The sequence below is a fragment of the Gadus morhua genome, chromosome 7, assembly GCF_902167405.1.
Source record: "Gadus morhua chromosome 7, gadMor3.0, whole genome shotgun sequence".
Lineage (NCBI taxonomy): Eukaryota > Metazoa > Chordata > Actinopteri > Gadiformes > Gadidae > Gadus > Gadus morhua.
Genome location: NC_044054.1, coordinates 25,805,322 through 25,828,193, shown reverse-complemented (window position 1 = coordinate 25,828,193; position 22,872 = coordinate 25,805,322). Strand labels below are relative to the sequence as shown.

At 42.7% G+C, this 22,872-nt stretch overlaps 1 protein-coding gene across 7 annotated transcripts in view; it reads right to left on the bottom strand.

The window, feature by feature from the left end:
- Positions 1–22,792, bottom strand: part of rapgef6 (Rap guanine nucleotide exchange factor (GEF) 6) — an 89,523-nt gene extending 66,731 nt beyond the window's left edge. For 4 of the 7 annotated variants that reach the window (XM_030361876.1, XM_030361879.1, XM_030361878.1 and 1 more), the window contains exons 1-4: positions 22,387–22,791; positions 5,255–5,325; positions 4,958–5,014; positions 3,526–3,609 (exon numbers count right to left, since the gene is read on the bottom strand). In XM_030361876.1, coding sequence (XP_030217736.1) covers positions 3,526–3,609; positions 4,958–5,014; positions 5,255–5,325; positions 22,387–22,461 — 287 coding nt within the window. In that variant the 5' untranslated portion in view covers positions 22,462–22,791. Of the gene's footprint in view, positions 1–752; positions 1,513–3,525; positions 3,610–4,957; positions 5,015–5,254; positions 5,326–22,386 lie in introns of those variants that run through there. The other 3 variants (XM_030361877.1, XM_030361881.1, XM_030361882.1) reach the window with 3 other exon arrangements.
- Between the last annotated feature and the right edge of the window lie 80 nt (positions 22,793–22,872).

Below are 22,872 nucleotides of genomic sequence, written 5' to 3'. Positions count from 1 at the left end.
TCACAGTGGCAGATCTGGCCAGCATAGAGCCTAATGGCAAGCAAATTAAAACATCCAGTGAATGGTCCATTTAAATTAACCGTATTTTCTTACAGTCCTCATGAAGGAAACTTATTTTGAGTCCTAATCGCTACGAATATATCCTCTTGATACGCACTTCAGAGATAAAAACACACACACACACACACACGCACACGCACACACACACACACACACACACACACACACACACAGCTAATAGATGCAATTCTGAAAGAAGACAAAATGCAAAAAAGCGCTCAAACTATGTTACGTTATGACAATGTTAATCATCCATGAATAGCATTGTCCAAAAATAACCTAAAAATAATGTGTGTGATTTCTGCGAACATGGCACACATTCATTTCTCTACCTGTATACAGAGATCCTTCTACATGATAAAAATAAACATCACGCACAGTTTGACCCTGTGGTTTTTGTCATGTTTGTTCTAAAGAAAGTGTTTTGCTCCTTCAGATCATCAGGGCAGATAGGAAGCCCAAGGACTGGGTGTTTACAGACATTAACGCTACGCTGACTTTCCATCGGGGGAAAGATTCCTGGCTCACAATAGTCAAAAGAAGAAAAATACTTAAAACAGTAGCACTCCACATTGTGCTAAATAAACAAGAAAAAAAGAGAAAGAGTGAGAAAATAAAAAGCTAAAAAGTAGTGAGCATTCAAAACACGTCTAAATGACTGAACCTATTCTTACAACAAGGGCCGCTCTCACCTTCCCAGTTCCTTCTTGACAACATTAAACAACTCCAGACAAAGAATACGTGTCGGTAAATCCAGTGAATATCGAGCAAAAATAATAAAAAGTTGGCAGCACAATCCACACTGACCAGGAAGAACAGCATTAGAGGATCCAGGAGGCGTCTTTCCTTTGGCGGTACATGGAACAGCCAGCCTGTTATTGTTATTATCCAAAGAATGATTAGTGGTAGTACTCCTGTTCTGCTCCAAAGAGCTTTCGAGTCTAGAGCGTCCGTCGTTCAGTCCTCAGAAGTTCACAGAGGTCCATGAAAGCAGAGTTGGCCAGTGCTAGGGTTTTCCCTTTAGGAGGTTATTTCACGAAGGGAGGAGAATGTGTGTTGTCTCTCTCCCGCCCTGTTCTGCTACTATGTTCACTGGCTCCAGGCTGTGTGTGTGTGTGTGTGTGTGTGTGTGTGTGTGTGTGTGTGTGTGTGTGTGTGTGTGTGTGTGTGTGTGTGTGTGTGTCTTGCTCATTTCCTGCCTAAATGTGCTCCTGTAAACACATGGCCAGGCAGCTATGGGTCCTGCCAGGGGTTCCACATTCCACATCACACACTCACACACACACACACACACCTCCCCCCAGTTAGCTCCATGTGCTGTGACCCACCCGGCTCCCTTTGGCTACTTTAACGTGCGCACACTCATTATACGTAAATGTAAACACAGACACAATGACTGAATGCACATCCCAATCTTACAAAAAAACACTAAAGAGCTGACATTCACTCAATAAACATGACAGTTATCTCGCTCGCACGCACGCACGCACGCACGCACGCGCACACTCACACGCACACACACACACACACTTCTGATTATGAAATCTAGCGGATGAATTGCCTTGCTTTTATGTTGACGCACTTGAGCTCTTCCTGCGCCCAAGCCAAGTATGTAAAGTATTTCACCACTGTGGACACATTTTGCAATAACATTTCCGCAGAAAAAAATGCAGAAGAGTGGCAAGCCAACCGGTTCCCAAAATATTAAATACACGTTATTCCACAAGGTCACCACCATCAGACAGCACCCAGCTACAACGTTCAGCACTGGTCAGAGCTGCATGACCGGCGACGTTCTATACATTATCCCGCTTATTACACGGCTACTTGCCAAAACAAAAAAAATAACTTCACATGGTGCGTCTTTTTAAAATGTATTTGTTACCAGCATAGTGTTGATCAGCAGAAAAATAGTCTGCAAAAGACATTGACGTCGCTTAGCACCCGAAGACACTGGGGTTGATAAGTTACCGGATTACTTGCGGAGTAATATCAAGGACGTCATTAGAGGCAAAATATCTTCTATTTTCCCTGACAGCTGTCAATTATACTTCGCAATGGTGAATTATCAAATATAATTCCCCGCCGGAAGTTGTGAAGGGCCCCTGGAAGTGAACGGAGCGTTCCACGGCATTGAGAAGAGCCGTGTAATAAGAAGGAATAATTGATTATTCGATGCGTGTCGACATTCATAAAGGCAGCCATGGATTATAGGCAAGTAATCACATCATGTCTTAAAGGCCAAAAATATTACTACAAGGGAGAAAGATCAGGTTTATTCTGGTATTAATCTGGCTCTTTGTATTCCATTCATTCTTGAAATCCCCTAATCTCTAGTGTAATTAAAGGTAGCATGTCTTTATCCACCATGTTGGCAAACAGGGCAGAAGCTTTTTCGCGGCGGTTTCTGTCACACTTACGCGAGCGCAAATAAATGTCGCCACGCTTGATTGGGTCGGTCCCTAATCTTCGTTTACATTGAGAGTTGTATGCAACTTGAGATGCGAATGCATGGAATGATAACTTTGTTTCATATTTTCCACACTGGACATGAATGTCTAGCTGTATCTACTGTATAGACAACATATTATTCTTTGTTAATTAAATTGAATTACTGTTATTGCCAACATCATTTTTGGCTGGAGTTCTCAACAGCTTGATTATTTATGATTTATTTTATGATTAGATAAGCTTAATTTAAACGTATTGAAGGTTTAATAGAAGTGCACCACAATGATGATAGTTTGAAGATTTTCAAAAGAGCGGCAACCAGACAGATTGTCATAAAACCCGAAACCTTTGTTATTCTTTTAATTGTATTTCGGCAAAACATTTTTTATTAAGTGCCTGAGTCTTCTATAAACCAAAGCACCAAAGCAAAGTTGTCATATTCCATTTTTGAATTTTGTTTGACATTTAAATAGCAGTCAGAAATGGTGTTTTGTTGCATATTAAAAAAATATATATATTTTGGGTCCAAGGGACTAATGCAGACAATGACCTTTTAGATTGGTGCAGTATTCTTATCTAAAGGATCCCTGCAGAGAAATAAAACTTGGTTCTTCACCTTTCCTTCAATCACAAGTCTCTCTCAAGGGGTAGTCTTGAGGCAGCACTTTTAGAGGACGTACATTGACCGGGTGCTAATGCCCTAAAGGATTACGCCCGTGGAACAATTGAAAACATTGTTGTCTGGATTTGTCCCTGAAACCAATCATGAATCGAAAAAAAGGGTCCAGGTTGAAAATTAAGAATCTTTCCTTTCACTGCATCTTGTGGGAATGCAGTTTGATTTAGCAAGGACAGAAGCACTGTGTTATATAACAGATATGCTTAATCTGTATGCCTACATATAAGGCATACATTATATTATGATTATTATTTTAAAGTACAAAATGCTTGTGCATGCTTGTGTTGATATGTGTCGATGATGTGAGTTTGTGCGTGTGTACGTGTTTGACATACCAGCACCGGGCCAGGTACATGTGCTCCTTGACAAACACCGACCCAGAGAGCAGGATGTACCAGCATGTTGCCAGACTGTCGGGGCTAAAAACAGAGGAAACACATTGAAGGTGAAACTTCAAGCTACTGCAATGCAAGTGGCGCCCCTGTGTCTCCAATGAAGACACACAGCTCACCACTAGTAACTTCCTGGCACTTTCTTTTTGAGTGTATGGTAAAAGGTATAAAAGTGTATAGTGTATATGTGTATATAGCAATACATCACTTTGTCAGTCTTTATTTAAAATAAAATAGGTTAGACAACTGGCCTGAAACAATAAAATATAACAATCAAATGCATTATACTGGTGATAATCTTCGGAAAAAGACATAACGTTGACATAACAAATGGAAAACCAAACATGCATAACAACTGAGATTGCATCTTTCAGTGAGTAAGTGAGTGAGTGAGTGAGTAAGTGAATGATTCAAATTGAATCTGCAAACCGGGATGTTTCGGGGTTAAGAATCATGAAATCAATAAAACAGAATAGGAGTGATTGTGAGTTCGTGTCTGGAAGTATTTAGTTGACAGTAAATTACTAAGAGTCCAATTTGATTCTAGTGAGCATCATAATAAATCATCTGAATGCACGTTTCACTATTCTTCTCCCATTGCCTCACGCTCCATGTCTGCACATGATTCCCTCTCCGTCTATCCCTCTCAGTTCCCTCCTTATTTACCCTTGAACCTTACAGCAAAGGAAGTGTTTAGGTGTTGGTTAAAGACCACTGCCAAGCGGTCTCAATCATTTGAGGATGGATTCAAGCAGTTCTATCTTATTCATTTTGTTCTAGAAACACTGTGGACTGTACTCTATTGTGGTCTCATCCCCCAGTTGTTATTCAACATGAGTGGAATCCAGCCTTCAAGGTTAGGGGCTTTTGCATACAGAGATGCCCGTCTGCACACCACGGTCATAACCCTGGTTATCCTGATACGTGTGGCCTTCCCAACAGCTCAAGACAGCTTTAGCCATGTCTTCTAACCTCTCATTATAGCAGGAGCTTTCACCCACAGAACCGCCACTCCCTGGGTGCTTCTGGTTTCTGGTTGTGAACAAAGGGGAGATCAGCAGTCCCAGGAGATGCTGGAACCACATTGTTTGGTTTCTGCAGTGGTTCCACTGACCATAAATCTTAGCCCACAGGGTCAAACAACAAGTGCACCTCACTTGACATGCTTCATGCATAGAGTTGCAGCCACGCGCATCACTGTGTGGCCCTTTGCGCTAACAAGCATGTATCTTATAAGGGCCCACCAAGAGCTTTTACGTGTGTGTGTGTGTGTGTGTGTGTGTGTGTGTGTGTGTGTGTGTGTGTGTGTGTGTGTGTGTGTGTGTGTGTGTGTGTGTGTGTGTGTGTGTGTGTGTGTGTGTCAAAAAGTACTTACTAGAACAGGATTTGGTTGGCCTCATGCCTCTCGTATCTAGCTGAGGTACACATCGATCTGGAAGGGAGAGCAGGCAAGATGAAGGAGGAAAGGAAGTGAAGCATAACAGGGACAATGTTTGAATTAAATGGAAGTATTGAACTCGAGAAGATACGAAAACTTACATGGTTTCTCTCACACACACACACACACACACACACACACACACACACACACACACACACACACACACACACACACACACACACACACACACACACACACACACACACACACACACACACACACACACACTACCTGAGCTGGTGCTCTCGGAGATGAGAGAGAACATCCATGCGGTACAGGCGGCAGTAGATGTGGTGGAGGTCCTAAAAAAGATAAATATTAATTATATTTTCTATTATTATTTCCTTTATTATGTTAATTTATTAATTTCAAAGATGACAGGGAAAAGACAAAGAACTAACTGATAAACCTCTGCTTCACAAAAAAACACAAACAATATCACATCAACTAGGAGAGACTTAGCAATGCACTGAAGGTTCGGTAACCAAAACTGAAAAAACAATTGCCGAAAAACAATTGTTTGCAATTGTTCGGTCATTTTCGTGCAACGATTATGTTTTTGATGACTTGTTCTGTTCATATAGCTACCAGCTTGGATTGAGGCTCGCGCGCTTTATATGCATCATGTCGCTAGTGATGAAGCACATGAGTGACACATAAATGGCTCTAGAAGTTGCTTATATAAAGCTAGAGGGGGGGTACATCTGCAAAGAGTAACAGCAATAAGAGTTTAATTCATCACTTGAAACCCAGACATCCCAAAAAGCATGTAGAGTATGAGAAAGATTTGGCGGCAGCAGCATCAGCAAAAAATAATAAAGCAGATAGTTCCCCCTCTAAGACCCAGCACTTCCACTCCATCTGACTACGGTACTTTAAAAAGGCAAAACATTTTTCCAGTGACAGTACCTAGGAAAAAGGCGTTGCTAAAAAAAGATCATGTCATTCATTGCCTTTGACGATCAACCAATCTTGGTTGTAGAGGACGTTGGATTTCAAAGGCTTATAGAAGTATCGGGCCTAATGCATATGGAGCACCATGCCTAGTAGACAGCTTTACTCAGACATGTGCTTACCCGAGATGCATAACTAGGGTTGCAACGATTATAGATTTTGATGGTGGGATTATAGATTGAGGAGGAACCACGGTTTGACCATGGTTATTCAACAATTTATGACACAACACTACGGATGTATAAAATCCAGGAGCATTCTTTATTAGAGGTTATATTGTTTCTCCAAGTTTCAATTTGATTTATTTCAAAATGATCGATCTAATTATACATGTGGTCTGAGAAAATTCTCTCGATTGTTTTTTTATGTTTGTTCCCAGTTCTGAAAAATGAAAGAATGAGCTCATCTGGCTTCATGGGGCCGCAGGAGAGATGAATCGACATTGCAAAATTTAAATGAAATCGATCGAAAGTCGATTAAATCGTTTTTTTTACCCAGCCCTAGGTGTCATCTTGAACAACACCCTGGTGATCTTCCAATCACTGCATTCTGTCGATTCACATACCGGGTGTTAATTGACAAAATGCTCTCTTTTCTCACCCCCTTTGAGCAGCTAACCAAGGAGATAAGCTCATCTGATGCATCGGTGGCAGACGTTATCCCCTTACTTGCAGCACTAAAGCGTACTGTACTTGATCCATGATATAAAGATCATTACTTGGATCTGGGGTAAAGCAGATATATGGGAAATGATTCAAGCTGAGTTGGATTTGGGAAAGTCGCTGGGTGATGGTGTCGGTCACAGGACGAACACAGTGCAGGACACACAAATATCGTGGAAAAGCAAGACAAAAAAGTAGATGGCATGCGTAGGATATATGATTTATGCATTGTTGAAAAAAAGGTGGAGAAGGACCTTTGGAAAAGTCTTTCCAAGTGTTTCATTAGTTTAAGTTTCGGTTTCTGCCAGGAATTCTTATTTTGGTGCATCCATGCATCAAATGTCTAACCCTCATATCTGGAAATTAATTGATCCTAGAAACACGGCAAGCTGAGAGACACACACAAACAGCAGGATCTCAGAGCGATACATAATCATCAATCACTCACACATTTACACACAAAAACACTAAAAGAGGTTGCTCTTTCAGGGCCAGCTGTCAAAACATCAAGAGGCCACAATGCAAAGAGCATGTCAGCAGCTAACAGGAGACCTATTAGCGGACACACACACACACACACACACACACACACACATCATAGGACAACACGAGTGTGTGTGGTAAAGTGTCAACCTAGCATATACACACACAACTCTGTTTGTGTGTGTGGAGGCCTTAAAACAACCAAGATGGCCGTCACTGATGTGTCCCACAGTTCTTTAGAAGTAATGTCTTATATTCCAGAGGCAGCTAGCTAGCACTGGATGGGAGAGGGGATGGGACCCTAGTAACCCCTGGAGAGAGAGTAAAGAGAAAGGGATCCAATGTTGAATCATTTGGAACATAAAACTCCTGACCAGTTGCATTCAATTGCATAAAATATGGATGTAGATGAGTGCTTATGCACACACACATACTGTAAATGCACATGTTAATGCCGAATACCAACATATGTGCACACAAACATTGGAAAACCAACCTGTTATATTTGACGCAATTGATATATACTCACAAACACACACAGATCTGCATTTTTTTGAGGTATTGACATCTACAAAACAGGTAATCAATAGGTCGAGACAGCCTAATAGGGATGATATCCATACAGAAGGGGGGGGGGGTCTCAGCTTTGGGGCTTCGAGCTTGTAGGCAGAGGATTGGCACTTTATTACCCCTTTCGCCCTCTCCCCCCCATGTTGAATGTTGATGTCAGACTAGCTTAATCGCCCACGTCCTTCCATTTAAAACTGCACCCTTTCTGCATCAGCAGCACGCAATGCACTGCGATGTATTATTGTCTCCATGTTCTCCCTGGGGACAGCGGCCAGGGGGTCGGTGGGTCTGGGCGGGGGATGGGTGGCTCTCGTGTATCCCCCTCTCCCACCTTTGACCCCATGGCCTGTCTCTCTCCTGCGGCCCCATGAAGCCAGATGAGCTCATTGGTGATGAGGAGGGCGTCGTCCCAGGAGGGCTCTCCATTAGCCCATCGCCAGCTGCTCTCCGATATGGTGACACTCGCATCCAGGACACGGCCTAAACTCACTAATGAACCACTAATTACTTTAAATTCATGCTCAACTATTAGGGTCGGCTACAAATAATGACAATATATGGAGATTGTAGTTCAGTTATCTCTATTGTATGACAAGTTACTCACACGTTGTGTTATGTTGTTATGTGATGAACATCGGGGTAAATGATAAAGGCATTGGCTGATATGCTAAGAATTCAGGTTAATTGTTGATATGAATATTTTTTTTGTTAGCCTCTAACTGTGTGAGTGATTCCAAATTAGGGCAGTTGGCGAGCCATGACATCCATTCAATGCCAAGCGATTGTGAAGCAGCTCCTATAGCTGTGTCTTGTAACTCAAAGTGCATACGATATGCCCTCGATAGGTCGTTTTCTACAATAGTGCCAACAAATGAAAGGAAATAAAAATTCCTTTCTGTGTTTACACGACACTACGCATGTTCACAGCCTTGGAGACTGAGAAGCAGAATTATGAGAGAAAAGGGTATGTGTGTTTTAGGCAATGTGATGATTCTGAGTTCTGAGTGCAGAGCAAGACATGGTATGGCTAAGTATAATTCAGAGCAAAATTTTGCATGGGTAAGTATTACAGAAGGGGGTGTTTAACAGATTGAAAAAAAAAAAAAAAAAAACATTCAGTCCTGAATCAAAATGAAGTGCTCAGTTCCCGGTTGTATGATATATATATAAGCCTCCAATTCCCTGAACATGCGCAGTGGCACATAAACTCAGCCCAACTTATGTATGATTTCATTAAGGTGCACTAATGGGGAAAAATAACTAGCAAGGGCATTTTCAGTGCGCTTAATTCTGTTGTACAAAACAAAGACACCGTTATGAGAGCTGAATAACCCTGGTTTAGAATAATTGTCAATGGCTGGTCAAATGCCAAATGCCGGAATGCTGGTAAACCGCTAGAGTGGTTGAGATGAGGAAATCTCGGCTGATTTCCATCTCAAAATAGATAACGTCCCCAATAACTTTGGGTCCTAGAAAACCGTCAGAAAATACAAAAGAAATAATCAATATCTTCTGAATATTCAAGATGGATCCTTAAATAGAATTTCTCGTTGTGCACCCAACCAAGGGTGTTCAGCCTTTGGTGCATGTTTTACCTGTATGTATGATGTTTTGCTTGTATGCATGTATGCAATATATGCAGTCAATTATGGCACCCACTGCATTCCAGAGCATCCCTGGAAGGAGTGATCCCCCCACTCTGCGTTCCTCCTCAAGATTTCTTCCTTGTGGATTCAGGGAGATTTTTCTTGGACCTTTTGGGGGCTTGGGTCAGGGGGGTGTCTGTCATAATAATTCGGCCTGTTAAGCCCTTTGAGACTGTAATGGTGTAAAGGGCTATGCAAATCAAATTCAATTTAATTCACACCCAACCAGGCGTTGAAGGAGGTGAAAACTCCAGTTCAACCGTTGAATTTCAATGGAGGTGCCTTTAATCTCCCACAGCGTCTGCCAGCGTCTAGTTGAAACAGAATCAACTTTCGGACCAAGACAAGCCTGCGATGGTTGTATTTCATGCTGTGATGGACAATCACATAAGCCAGTGATCAGACCAAAAAACGCCCACGGAAAGAAGAACCTTGTTTACCATATAACGTTCCACTGTTTACCGAGTTCTTTGAGGGTGGGAGAGAATGTTCAGTGTCCACCGCTGTGTTGTCCTTTCCAGAGCTGTACAGCCCTGCCATGGGGGAGTGGCTTAAGTTGACAACATGACGTCACACAAACGGGGCCGTGAAGTGACACTACCACATCGCCGCAGCAGTCTGTGCTTATTGCAGCAATGCGAGATCTGGTGTGAATCCACCCTTAAAACTGGGTCCAGTAGAATGTGTGTGGTAGTGTGTGGGGGCTGAGGAATCTACAGTACTGCTGCCCCCTACTGTTGGTGACGTGAATTCTTCCACAAACTCACACACCTGACTACAGTGGGCGACGTTCTGGGATACAAGCGGATCAGGTGGACACACACACTTCACATTTCACAGCTACAGGGAAATGGTCTGATATGCCTTTTTTCAGGGGAAAACAGAGAAGAAACCCAGAGGACATGGAGTTAAATCACCAATACCAACTCAATGACTAAAATAAGAAAAGAAGAGTACAACCTTTCAGTGTAAATATGAAACATCTGATCATTTAGCTCGAGACATGTGGCCATGTGGTGAAGGAGCACACAGGGGAAATCATGTTCAATGGACTAGTCAAATTAGCTCAGACAATCAGAAGGCTTTAATTCAATTCTGCTATGAGAAAATTTCCCATCACATGTTGCATTTGGAATTTTGGATAGCGCCTTTGTACTTCTAACCACTGTGCCCTCTTAAAGGGCTTGGACAATTAATGCATCACACACACACACACACACACACACACACACACACACACACACACACACACACACACACACACACACACACACACACACACACACACACACACACACACACACACACACACACACACACACCTCTTGCAGTCAAGTTACACTTGTTGGTCGTCAAACCGCTGGCATGTCCTAAGTGTTGCCACCCAAAATAGCGTCCACCACCCAAAATACTACCCACTACTCCGCCCCTCAGCGCTAGGGGTGTAACGGTACACTGAAGTCAAGGTTCGGTTCAGACCTCGGTTCAGACACCACTGTTCGGCAAGAGTTCGGTACAATGAAGGGAAAAGAAAAAACAAAAATGCAGAAGGCAATTCTTTTTTATTGTGCATGTCTCGGGTTGTACCACCTAGTGTCATACAGTCTCTCCCCTGAGCTAGCTGCAACACCCTGCACTGTGTAATCTAAGATGTAAATTGTAAACAATGAGTACCCCACATCATCTCCAGACTCCATCCGTAACTTGTAAACAAAATAAGACAATCAGTTATAAAACTGAAAAGTGCAAAGTAGGCCTATACAGAATTAGCGCATTTCCACCGGAGGGTGTGGGTCATTTCGGTGTGGCTTGGTGGAGTAGTGAAGGTGCGGTTCGGCGCAGCTCAGTTACGGCTCGCGTTTCGACCGCCGACAGTACCCTTATGGCACTTTTCAAACGGAGGGTGCCGTTCGGTTCGGTTCGGTTCGCCTCAGTCCGGCAGGGAGGGGGCAATATAGCCCAGCTCAGTTCCGAGGTCGCGTTTCCACCACCGACAGTACCCTTATGGTAGGCCGGATGTCGATCGCCGCGGCAGCTACCTAAACATCGTGACATCATAGCAGCGCGACATCTTGTACCTGCTCAATAAATACAATGGAGAAGAGGAAAGCGACACATTAAACCAACAGCTACCATGGAAGTCGTCTCCAGCTCCTTGTTCGCCCAAGCTAAAGTTTTGCCCGACTTGACCATTGTCCAGAATAATACCTCACGGGTACCGTTTGTTTGTTTTTATCCCCATGTAGCCCGGAAGTGACGATTCTGTCGACAAATCAACGGAGGGCGCATGTAGCTCGAACTTGCCGGCACCCTTTCAGGCATCTCAGTACCCAAACGGGGGAGTACTGGAGACGAGTGCGAAACGAGTACGGCTCAGTACGGCTCAGTCCGGGTCAGGGTCACGCCCACTTTTGGCGGTGGAAACGCCAGCCCGACACAGTGTAGCCTGCTAATAAATCCAAGGAAAAAGATGAACAGAGATCAACGATAGGACGTCCAAGAAGGACGGCAAACTTTTGGGCGTCATTTTCTTCAATAAACGAAGCTTTCGCCGTTGTCCAGAAATACCTTGCGGATAATGTGGTAGTTTGTTATTATCACCCTGTCAAACGGAAGTGCTATTCCGTCGACCAATTAAGGGACGGCGCCGCACCGTTTCAGGAGTCTCAGTACCCCAACGGAGGAGTACAGCGAGACGAGTACGTAGGGCCCTATGATTTCCGCGATAACGAAAAAGCAGACGGAATCACGGAATCTGACAATAAAAACGGAATCTACTGATTTTTTTTTATTGATTTTTTTATTATACTGGAAAGTATTAAAAGTAACAAAGTTACAATTTAAAACGGGCCTGTCTCAGTAAAATAACTGATTTACAGCAGGTTCCTGTTCTGCAGCACATATAACAGGGACAAGGCACATCACACGTCACATTTACAATATGCAGCGAAATGGAGCGGAATTCTGCATTATTTTGGTGAAATTCAGTTTCGAGGGAAAAGGGAAACAACACAAGTGACTTTAACGTCACTGAATGTTTAGCAGTCACTCCCACAACAATGTTAAAAAAAATCCCCGGTCCACCACTCCAGTCTAGTTGGCGGGAATGCAAACAATAGGTCCCGTGCGAGATACGTGCGATGACCACTTGAAGTCCAAAATCCATATAAAAAACAATGAACGCCGTAGCCAGGGCACACCCCTTCAAACCACAATTTGAGTTTATAAAAAAAGAGTTTATAAGCACTTTATTATTTATGCCCTGTTGTTTTTATTTGGCACTAAAAACAGTGCAATGTTGTGATGTTTTAATAAATGTAGTCTTCTATCTGATTAAATTGTAAGAATTGTATTTGTTCACACTTATTTGACACTCGTTTAAATAGCTTAAAGTGTAAAAACGGAATTCATGAAAATTTAAACGGAAAAAACGGAATTTGGAAAAATATAAAACAGATTTCATAGGGCCCTAAGTACGGCTCACGCCGACTTTTGGCAGCACAAACGCAATCCGTGCCGCAGCTTAGCGAACTGATCCAACCCGCAACCTCCGATGGAAAGTGGAAACGCACCATTAGTTGTCCCTGAAGAACTTGCGTATCTAACATTAGTTCCGCATTGCATTGATTAATTTCATGCCAGTTTTATTTAATTTTATACCGCGTATTCTCCGTGTAAATCCATGCACCGAATCGTGACGTCCGTACCGATTCGGTTCAATACGAATACATGTACCGTTAAACCTTTAGTCAGCGCCAGTCTTGAGCAGAACTTTGGCTCAAAGTGAATATATTATCAACGAACTACTCTACCCTCACGATGCATGACAGTTGGTTTATTTTATAGTCCCAAAACATGGATAAAGAGGTTTTTTTATCCCAAACATACATACAATCAGTTGATATCATATCTGCTAGCGTCACCTAGCTTGTAATCCTTGCTCATTGACACCCAGTCAGAAGCAGCAGAGAACCTGCCACGCCTGAGAGTAAAACACTCGTAGTAGAGCGCATGTTCAGTAGCGCCAAGTCAAAGCTCCCACCCTCTGTGACCCTGACCGGAAATTTTAATTTTGACTAGCGGCCCACAGGAATGTAGGGGCATTGGGACAGGGGGCATGTAGCTCCGGAGGGAGAGCTGGTTGGCTGGAAGGTTGCTAGTTCGATCCCAGACTCCTCCTAGCCGAGTGTCGAGGTGTCCCTGAGCAAGACACCTCACCCTATCTGCTCCCGACGCGCTGGCTGTGGCCTTGCTGCATGGCTGACACCGAAGTCGGAGTGGGAATGTATGCATGAATGGGTGAATGTTAGGCAATATTGTAAAGCGCTTTGAGTGGCCACTGGTTCAAAAAGCGCTATATAAATGCATTCCATTTACCATTTAATATGTAATTACTACTGGATAAATAAGCTGCTCTGTAGTGGCGCAGCATTTGGTTCCCCATCCTCACGCCCATGTTCACTCCCACACCTAGATTCCCACAATCAGGCCTTTTATTACGGCTCAAGTCACGCGAGGAAAGGCAAGGATGAAAAGGGAAGCACTGATGAAGGACACATTGAAATGAAATATGTGAAAGGTCAGGTGTGTTTTAAAATCATGTCTTCTGTCTTCTGTTTTTTTAACTTGTAATTGACACTAAGTTGGAAGACATCCACAACACATTTACTACGTAGTTGGGAAAACCGATAACTCAATCCGAGATTAGCTTTTCTGAAAAGTCCTTTTCTTAAAATTGGAGTGCCTTCCAAAGGAGTGTCTTCCCAAGGATGAAATTGTGCTTGGTAACTGCCTTTCTTGCGAGTTTTGACCAGAACCCCTCTCTGGCCTTACCAATGTCTTTGTATGATCAGGGGTTCAATCGGGCTGCAGCCCACAGCCGCCTCCGAGTAGAGCATAAACGGGATGCCAGACCGGGCCGTCAGCGTGACAGAAGAGGTTATTGTGGGCAGACGCTACAACGCATCCATTCAGAGGCCAGCAGAACAAACAGCCATGCTAACATCCTGCCCACACAGCCGGCCTTCGACATTCACATGGAGCAGTGACCGTGTCAACACTGTGCACAGCGGTAGGATAACAATGCTGTGAGCCGGGGACCATACAACGAGCGTAAGATCCAGTACGCTACTCACAGAAAAGTAGTTGCCACAAAGCAGGCAAGAAGTAGGTCTGGGAAAAATTATCGATGCAGCCATATACCGTTGCCCTTTGTGCGATTCGAGAATCGATACACTGACGCCAAATACGATTACATTTTATTATTTTTAAAGATAAGACATTTGTGGGGGAAAAAAGCGTGACCCTGCAGACTATTGCCATGCAGCCTGATCTTTACAAAGAGTGATGAGGTTTAGATTACTTTATACTTTTTACTTAATAAAATATTTTAGAATTAAAAAAAAAAAAATGTTGCTTAGGCTACTGCCTAAGCTGTTAAGTGCTGTGGGAAACCCTGATCTAATGGTTGTAGCTGTATGTATGTGCACTATGCAACAGACATTTTCAATTCAACCCAACTGTCAGCAGATTTATACTTCAGATTATTCAACATTGGATCCCCTTCTACTCTTATACTCTCCCACTCCAGGGGTTAGTACCTACTGTATCTCCTCTCCCATCCAATGTAAATCACCAAAATAAGTTACTGTAGTGTACAGTAGGCTGAAAGCCAAAGAGCCTGCCATTCCACCATCTAATAAACGAAAGAATTCCTAACCTGAAGCAACATGCCTGGGTAATTAAAATGAGGATGCATGCAATCATATGCGCCTTGATAAAACATTAAGAAAGCCCAACTGTTAAAAAAAACAAAACACATTGGTCTCTGGGCTTATCCAGCCAGTGCAATTCACTGGGCCTGAGTCACCAACAGGGTCTACTTAGTGGGACATGAAAAAAAGCTTTCAGATTCGAGCACCAATCGGTCATTAGAAGCACCTTAATGCCCCGAAAGAAGCAGCTGGGATCCAGCTGCAACATAGAAGCAAACAGCATCGATGCTAAAGCTCAGTGCTTATCCCCTGATCCAATGTGCAGTGAGACCTTTATCACACACTAGAACATACCCTGGCTTCAAGGGCTCCTGTTGCACTTAACGCTTAAATCCACATCTCACCGGTGCTCTCTGCGTAGAGAGGGGGGGGGGGAAGAGAGAGTCCTTACGCATGTCATAACTCGGTAAACGTCAACATACGCTGTAAAGCTAGTGCAGTTTAGCTGAATAACCTGCTTGTTCCCTCCAGATACAACTAGATCTAGCATTGCAAGGTCGATAGGGTGATGTCTGTACATGTGCCAGTGTTCATGCATACGTTTGTGTATGTAATCACAGCCTACATACTTCCACCTGGTCTGACTGCCACAGGCATGTTGTCATAGAGCAAATGCAGGGAACCAATAGCAGATGGCTCTCCCTGATCTGCCTTGACAGGTAGCTGTGCTCCTAGTCAAATCCCATACTAGATTATTTGATGAATTAGTGCCTTTTATTGTCTTATATTTGAGGTAGCAGTAAATGATTTAGAAGGAAAAGTAAGAGTTGAGGATTGTGCTACTGATGGTCAGACTAAATGACAAGTAAGACAATAAAGCTCTGTGGCGTGTGTGGGGTTGAAAGCTGGTTTAAGTAGGCTCACCTGGCCTGAGTCAGACCAATTATATCTGGGGCTACTAGGGTGAGGCGGCACACCTATTGTGCATTGGACAATCAATGTGCACAGGTTAAACCAGCCATCACCCCACACACTGAGGAGATCTCGGACATGACAGCATCCAACACTTGCTCGGTGTATCATTTTACTCCAAACTCTGCAATAAACCGGTTTAAACATCTTCACCCTGGACGATCGGAAGAGCCCGGTAAATCACTTACGGGGTGTGTGGCGTGGACATTGCCCAAGGCAATTTTTCCAATACTTATTTCCTAGGTTTTATTGTTACCTGGACCACACCCAACTCATATGTGAAATAATTATTTGCTCTAAAACAAACAAAAAGCTTGGCATACAATCAGAGGTTTCATATAAATATAGGTTCAGCTTAGCAATGCCTAAAGCAGCTATAGTGGGAGAATGAAATAGCATGACAAAAAGTATTTATGGCACTAGAAGCAGCTAAGCCCTCGGAAGCTTTTCCATGATCGGCATGGATGCCATTATCTCAGTTCTTCTTAATAAAAGACATTGAAAATAGAACTCTTGTGCTTCACACGTGCTTTACGATAGAGTATTGTTTCCTTTTGAATGATTGTGCTGGGTGTATACTTGTAGCTCAAAAGGTGTGCAGAAAACACAAATCAAAGTCAAAGAATGTTATGGAATGACATCATCGACAGATGATGACTGGTGAGGGCTGAAGAGGTTGGCTAGAAATGGCTCTGCATCACTTACTCAACACTTGTTTTTTTTCCATGTTCTCGTACCACAGCAATACTGGGAATACTACGTATTGGAAAGAAGGCTGGACCAAACTTGAATGCGGTCAAGAAGGCCACCCAGAACGGTGAATTCAAAACCAGGCAAAGCATACACTCTTTCCAAGTTTTAACATCTCATACAGAGAAAGAGCAAAACATCAAATGCCTAAACCAGCAGAAGATGCCAGCAAAAATATATCAAAGTTTGAACAAATGCCATGGCGGCCGGCAACACAAGGAATGGTCTAGTCTAGTAAGCAGAGGAAATGTCCTCGCTTGACTTGTTAGCAGAAGCAAGAGATAGAACATAGATAGCTCAGTGTGTGTGGGTGGGTTGGAACACGAAACCTTGTTCACTTCCAGCTCTAATGTTAAGTGGTGGAACCCCAAAATTCATAGATTCCATGGACTATACGTGTCTTGGGACATTTAAAGTCACCTGGGGTGCAGTAGCTCAGGAGGTATAGTAGGCAACCAGAAGGGTGCTAGGATCCCCTGCTCCCCCCAGCTGAGTGTTGAGTGTCACCCTAACTGCTGCCTAACTGATGATGAGCCGGCTTTTATCTTGCATGGTTGACACTGCCATCGGTGTGTGAATGTGTATGTGTGAATGTTAGGCAATGATTGTAAAGCCCTGTGAGTGGGCACTTGTTGGAAAGCGCTAAATGAATGCAGTCCATTTACCATTTATCAGGTTATGTAAACAAAAAAGACTGCTCTTTTGTAAACGAACGCAGCAAACAGACAACTTACGTTCGCAAACATTAACAATAATGCATAATATGAAGAAGAGACAACTTTAAACATTGAAGGGTCAGTGAACCCATGGATACTTTTTTAGTACCGTTGTCGTGTATGAGCGTTATATCGAGCAATAATACCCGGCAGGGCGGAATGTGTGAACACAATTTTATCCATCTTGGACCCTTAGTGTGAAGTCCAAACATATCGGATGTGGCTTATCTCCGGATGTGTGGACAGAGTTGCCCGTCGGCCCGTGTGTGGACCGGCAACTCTGGATCATCCCTGCACCTGATACTCCAGAGTCTATCAGGAGTTTGTTTGTGAAAGGCCTGTAAGTGTGTGAGAGGACTAACCCTCACTCAGACATCGAAATAAGCCACTGCTCAGGCCTACAACACACCGTTGCACTATACAACAGCTGCCCTGGAAGCCTTACCACAAGACGTAGGTCAAGAAGAAGGCAGTCGGCATGAAACAAAAATAATTGTTTTGAGGACAAATGTCCTTTAACGTCAAGCACATGTGCGAGAAAATAATTTGGAATCGGGTGCAAAACAAATATTGTGCATTTACCAACAAGAATCATGCAGATGAGGTTATTTATGCTACATATCCTTTGCATTTAGAGGATTCAATTATAATGGGAAATTCACGCACTTTTACATCCAGTATTTCCCCCAGCACTGTATGGTTAAGGGGGCCGCATTAACAACAATAGGGGCCCGCCTTGACTACCAATGTATATAAAAAAAGAAAAATTATTATGCATTAACACAGTACAAAACTCTCGTAGGGAAAGAAAACATCCTCCCATTAAGAACAAAAAAATAAAGATAAATAATGCATCAGTAATACTGTTCAAAACAATAGTCTTGCCCTCACCCTCACCCTCACCAAAGACAGCAGGGCGCCCCCTCCTTGACCACCTTGACTAAGACATTTTCTGGGGGAAACACTGACATCCGAGTGTAAAACAGTGTAACATATGGCATTTCACGTATGAGGGGGATTATGTTGAGGGGGTGCGTCATGGTGCGCATTTATAGCTGCTTTAATGCATCCATGTTTTGGAGTCGTTGGTCTCTGAGGTCGTTTCCCTTTTTTCGATGACTAAAAGTAAGTTCAGTTTTTCAGAGAAGGTTTGTATCCAAAACAGAACTCGTCCTGTCATCAAAAGCATCCTATCGTCACATACCGCCGTGCATTTAAACAATGGCTTATGGAGCCGTAATTATGGGTATATGACTGTACTTCACCACCATGGATGCAATAAGAGGAATGTGTTGAGAACGCACTGCCTCTACAGTGGCCGTGGTGACTACGACAAAGATACCCGATTGGGATTGGTTAAACCGATTTGTCCCCAGGCTTTTCAAAATGCCTCCAGCAGAATTGAGCAGATAATAATGGATAAAGAGGTTGAGAACTAAACTCTACAGAGGCGTGTGTCAGACACATCAACACACACGTATTGCATTTTGTTTTACATTAAAGCCCATTGTAAAATGAAATTGATTAGTTTCAGAGACATTCAGGCCTAGGCTTGCTTTATTTCCTATATGGCATCTAAAAGCCTACAGTAAGACATAACAGTGATAAATCACATTGGTGCCATCTGATAAATGTAGCTTCCAGGCAAGCCCTTCTGAAGGCTTTTGTGGGCATTTATCTAGCACGCCTCGCTATTTTCCGACTGCTCACTCTGTAGTAGACATAGCGACATTTCGTACTTTTCAAAAGGCAGCTGCGTTCCTTTTTCAAAGCGTTGAGAAAAATTCCATACCACCCAAGCCCAACTCCTGTCATAATGTTTTGTCATTCACCAAAGACAAAAGGAAAACTACATGTTAGCCTCTTTTGGTGGGCGGGGTGATGTTCATCACATTCTCAGCATTCCAGATGGGAGATTGGCGAGCTCCTGTCTTGGCAGCACAGAAGTTACCCGATTGTGGCTGTCCCCATTCACCATACTTAAGTAGAATATAAGTGGCTGTACTAATTCACTTTATACTATGAAGAAAATATAGTAGTTCTGTGAAACACAGGAAAGTGCCTTATTGAACTCATATTATTAATATTCAAATGAGTTAATGCAATTATTTAATCATGTTATTGTCCAGCATTTATATAGCGTATCTTGCGTCAAGCGAAGCATGGATTAGAGACAAGGCCAAATCAGAGTGACTGACTGAGTGGTATATTTCACTCAAGTTATTTTCTGAATGACTGTTAAGGAACAATCCAGGGCTGAAAGTAAAACCAACAACTAAATGAAAGCACTGAATGAGAATGAGAATGTTATGTCTCCCAGTTCCAGCTTGTCTTCATTCTTGTCAGGATCGCTGGGCATGCACAGAACGTAACGCATTGCCAGAACAAGTACTGTCAGGTGTCAAACATTTCCACCACTAGAAACTAGTCTGGTCTTCCAGGGTAAGGTAACTAATTGGGCCTACATAAAAGTATGGCATGCACTGTGTTTGTAAAGAGAAAGCAAGAGCATGTTCAGCAAGTAGTCCGAGTCAGCTATCTGCATGTCAAATAGATATATGGAAATTCATACAAAAGAAGCAGCTGACTAACACTGAAAGAATCCCCGAGCTGCAGAGAAATGGAGGGATAGAGGTGTGGTCTCTGGAGGCTTTTCATGAGCTCTGGTCAATGGTTTCGGTCGGCTTAGCTGGCATCTTTCAAACCTCCGGATCCAAGAGGAATTTCGATTTTATCATTTGAATAATTATGTGCCACAGTATTTACATAACTAAAAATCACATGCAATTCAAACTGGACAAGGACGCACACACAAACACATTCTGCACTCTAAAAAGACCTCAGTCTTCTGACACAACTGCCCATGCACGTGTGAGTCGGTAATTCTCCACTCCACTGAAATAGGCTACACCGGGAACCTTGTTCTGTCATTGGAGTTTGTTATGTTCAGAGACCCACAGTTGCAGGGCAAATATCTAAAAAATACATTTATGTTATTGTGTATCAGGATGACATATCTATCTATCCATCTCATATAATTATATATATATATTAAAAAAAAAATGGCTCCAAAAAATGGCTGTAATAACGACCACGTATCATCATCCCTTAACCGAACACTACCATTTGTTACACTATTTTACACTTGGATGATGGGAAATAACAAGCTCACAAATGGGCCCATTATAATGTTACAAACTAGGGAAAAAATCATATTTTCATGTGATTAACTATTAATAACAAATTAATGATTCAAATTTAAATGATTGCCATTATTGCATCATCCACCTCAAGAGATGATGAGGTAGGGGCACACAAAAGACCAGTTTAAGATTATTTTAAGAAAATGACCAATCGTGACATTGACATTCCATGTCTTGTCATACAGCAGTCGAGCAAGCTGCCTCCATGTTGAGCGGTAGGCCTTTCCATTTAGATTGGAATTTAAACTGCTACCAGAAGCAATGTACTGTTCTACGGGCCACCTACCTACTAGGTGGGTGCTGAACGCCACCTAAATGGTATTAGGTGGGAGCTGCACTCCACCTAGGAACTTTAACTGGGCTGCAGGGAGGTGGTGTTGGAAGACCGCTTTATTGTAAAAGTTTGTAGACAATAATACATGACCTGATGCTCCATGTTGCCATGATAAATGTGTGCGGTGATTGCTGGTTTTTCCCATCAGTCCGACTTGGGCCAGGTAAGGCTGCTTAAACCAGCCATTTTCCACACAGTCCAAAAATAGGGATTCAAACTTTTGTCCAGCATTATTCCATACACATGGTGTTTCAAAGTTATTTAGAGGGAGACTTTGCCATATGAAGGATAACAATAAGCAGGTTAGATTATGGAGATGAGAAATAGGGGAAGAGTTTGAGAAGAATTACATGTTCAACTACCTTAAAGTAATTTGTGAGATTCCAAAGTCCAATTAGCTCTTATTAACTTGTTATGTCAGGCGCATTTAATGTAAAAAAAATAAAATAAAAGTAATAATAATAATAATAATTGTGTTTGATTTTTAAATGTGTTAACAAAGAGGTCTGAAATATTAAAAAATATGTCCAGAAGTCCTTTTCTACAGGAAAGTATAGTACTAAATGAAATTCTACATATCATACAACAACCGTCGACCTACATTATAAAAAATCAAATACCACCCGCCCCAACCGAAACTAAAAAGGGTTGTAATTCGTAAGAAACATATTAAACCTAAAACATTTTCAAGCAGCTGAACAAGGCGGTATGTTACATAAGTGTGTGATAGAAATATTATAGCGGCCACAGCCATGATATGTCAGCCAGCTGTATTTCCACTGCTCCAGGAGAAAGGGGAGGAGGAAACTGTATGGAACCGTGAGTGTGTATGAGTGGAAAGACCACAAATCCACATGGTTAGGAACCAAACCAGCTTCAATTATAAATAAAGTTAGAGCAACGGCGTAACTCAGTACTACAGCTCCCCTGTGCCACCGCTGTTGTGACATCCCAATTTACCCTCAGGGAGAAACATAGCATAACGTTATTTGACTCAACTATGCTGGCCGGTTCATTGCCAGGCTGGTCCCATTATTTGGGGACATACGACGTTGAGTTGACGCCTATGATGTTATGTAACGTCATGCCCAGTATCTACAAGTATAACACACTATAGAGTTAAAACAGAGTCAAACACGCAGATCAGAAAAACGTAAATCGTTTCATCGAGATAGTTTTAACACAGGTCACATCGGTGTCATGTAACGTTTCACCTTGTCTTGGTTGTATTAAGTACGAAATAATAGCTTTTAAGGATCTAAGCGCAGTGACTTTTTGACAACAGCGCAGAGACGTGGATCAACAGTTGGGGTTAGCATTAGCAGCGCAGGCTAACTCAGTGAGCGTAGCTGTGATTACCTCGGCGGTCCGCAGTGAGGGTCTTTTCTTCAAAGCTTGTTTGAAAGAAGTTTCCATTGCTCCGGTCATTTTCATTCTTAACCCGGTTTTAAAGTCCAAAGGAAGGTCACCGCCTTAGTGTCACTTTCTCGTATCCTGGGATATCCCGCTAAACGCACATCCCGTAGGTCTTTTTCCACCTCGCCGAGTCGAGCACGGAATCAGTTTAAAAGTCAAAAAGTCCTGTTACTTGGGTTCAAGGATGCACCGAATACTATAGCTCCCTATACTAGAAGTATAATATATGTCGGAATAATAGTACGAACACATCTTCTGTTACAAATTATTTAGCTAAGTGAGTAGAGAAATCCAGGAGTTGTGATTTAGATCCCTCCTCCTACAGAACTGTTCGAGTTGACGACATCTGTCTAGCCGCACGTTTTACGGTCCTCCCTCCCGGACCTGACTCCTCCTGTCCGGAGTCCGGACTCCTGCAGCAGTTCACCG